At 64.1% G+C, this 1,569-nt stretch overlaps 1 protein-coding gene across 1 annotated transcript in view; it reads left to right on the forward strand.

Annotated features, from left to right (window-relative positions):
* ADGRD1 (adhesion G protein-coupled receptor D1) overlaps positions 1–1,569 on the forward strand; it is a gene marked incomplete at its 5' end in the record, with an annotated part of 49,489 nt that overhangs the window by 30,981 nt on the left and 16,939 nt on the right. The window contains 2 exons of the mRNA XM_014545347.1: positions 550–824; positions 1,394–1,547. Of these exons, the coding sequence (XP_014400833.1) occupies positions 550–824; positions 1,394–1,547 (429 nt within the window). The remainder of the gene's footprint in view (positions 1–549; positions 825–1,393; positions 1,548–1,569) is intronic.

The raw sequence follows: 1,569 nt of genomic DNA on the forward strand, positions 1-1,569 counted from the left end.
TCCCCTCGATCTCCCTGGCCCCCCATCCCCTCCATCTCCCTGCTGGCCTTTGCATCAGGAGCTGGATCTGGACGCTGAAGGTCATAGCTGAGTGGTTGCTCCTCAGTCACTTTTTAAAAAATATGCATTTTCTAGCCCCAGGCTTGGCTCGGTGGATAGAGCGTCGGCCCGCCCACTGAAGGGTCCTGGGTTCGATTCCCGTCAAGGGCACGTACTTGGTTGTGGGCTCCCGGCCCTGGTCAGGGGCGCTTTCGGGAGGCAACCAACCGATGTGTTTCTCTCTGTCTCTCCCTCTCCCTTCCACTCTCTCTCGAAATCAATGGAAAAAAATATCCTCAGAGAGGAAGGGAGAGGGAGAGAGAGAGAAACATCAATGATGAGAGAGAATCAGGGACCGGCTGCCTCCTGCACGCCCCCCACACTGGATTGCGCCTGCAACCCGGGCCTGTGCCCCGACAGGGAATGGAACCGTGACCTCCTGGTTCATAGGTCGATGCTCAACCACCGAGCCACGCCGGCCGGGCGTCCGCAACCACTTTTCATGTTGAGGCCTGGGGTGCAGAGGGACCTGGTGGAGGTGGGAGACACCGGCTTTCACTGAGCCGTGGGGACTGCCCAAGCCGGGTCATTTCCAAGGGCAGCCGGGAGCCATGGAGGGTCCAAGAGTGATAGCAGCTGGGCCTCACCCCTGCCCCCCGCCCCCCGCCCTCAGCTCGGTCAGCACCATCCGGAACCAGCGCTACCACATCCACGCCAACCTGTCCTCCGCCATCCTGGTGGCCCAGGTGCTGCTGCTGGTCAGCTTCCACTGCCGTCCGGGCACGGTGAGCCCCCCCCCGCCCCCCGTCCTCCCCAGATGCCACCGGGGTGGCACCTCCTGCAGCTGGAATTCTCCAACCGGAATGCAGAGGGACCCCCAGAAAGCTGGCCGGGGTCCCCCAGGGAGACGAGAGGGTGGCCTGCAGATGACATGGTGTCTGGCTGCCTGACACCTCGGGGTGGACAGACTGACATCCAGAGTCTAGGGGGGAAGCCACGCCACTGGCTGCACCCCCTTCCCACAGGCCTCCCCTCGGGGACCAGCGTGGTGGCCAAAGCGCCAGTCCTCCCTCTGAGCCAATCCCATTGCAGAGAATGGGGCTCTGCGTGCTGATTGGCCGGATCTGATTCCCACATCTTCCTGGACAGTCACTGTGCCTGGGAGGGAGCATGGGGCGGTGATGGGGTCCCCAGGGGTCACGTGCCCCACAGACTAGAAACGGGAGGGTCCCCAGCCGACCCCCCGGCGGAAATCAGACCACATGACCCAGAAGACGCCCCAGACCTGGGCGCTGGGAGGCTGGGGCCCCGGAAAAGCGGGGAGACTGAGCTTCGGCCTCTGCGGGGCTCGCAGGTCCCGTGCCAGGTGCTGGCCGTGCTCCTGCACTACTTCTTCCTGAGCGCCTTCGCCTGGATGCTGGTGGAGGGGCTGCACCTCTACAGCCTGGTCGTCAGGGTCTTCGGCTCCGAGGACAGCAAGCTCCGCTACTACTACGGCGTCGGGTGGGGTAGGTGCCAGGGGGGGGAGGC

Source organism: Myotis brandtii, unplaced genomic scaffold (assembly GCF_000412655.1).
Source record: "Myotis brandtii unplaced genomic scaffold, ASM41265v1 scaffold403, whole genome shotgun sequence".
NCBI lineage: Eukaryota > Metazoa > Chordata > Mammalia > Chiroptera > Vespertilionidae > Myotis > Myotis brandtii.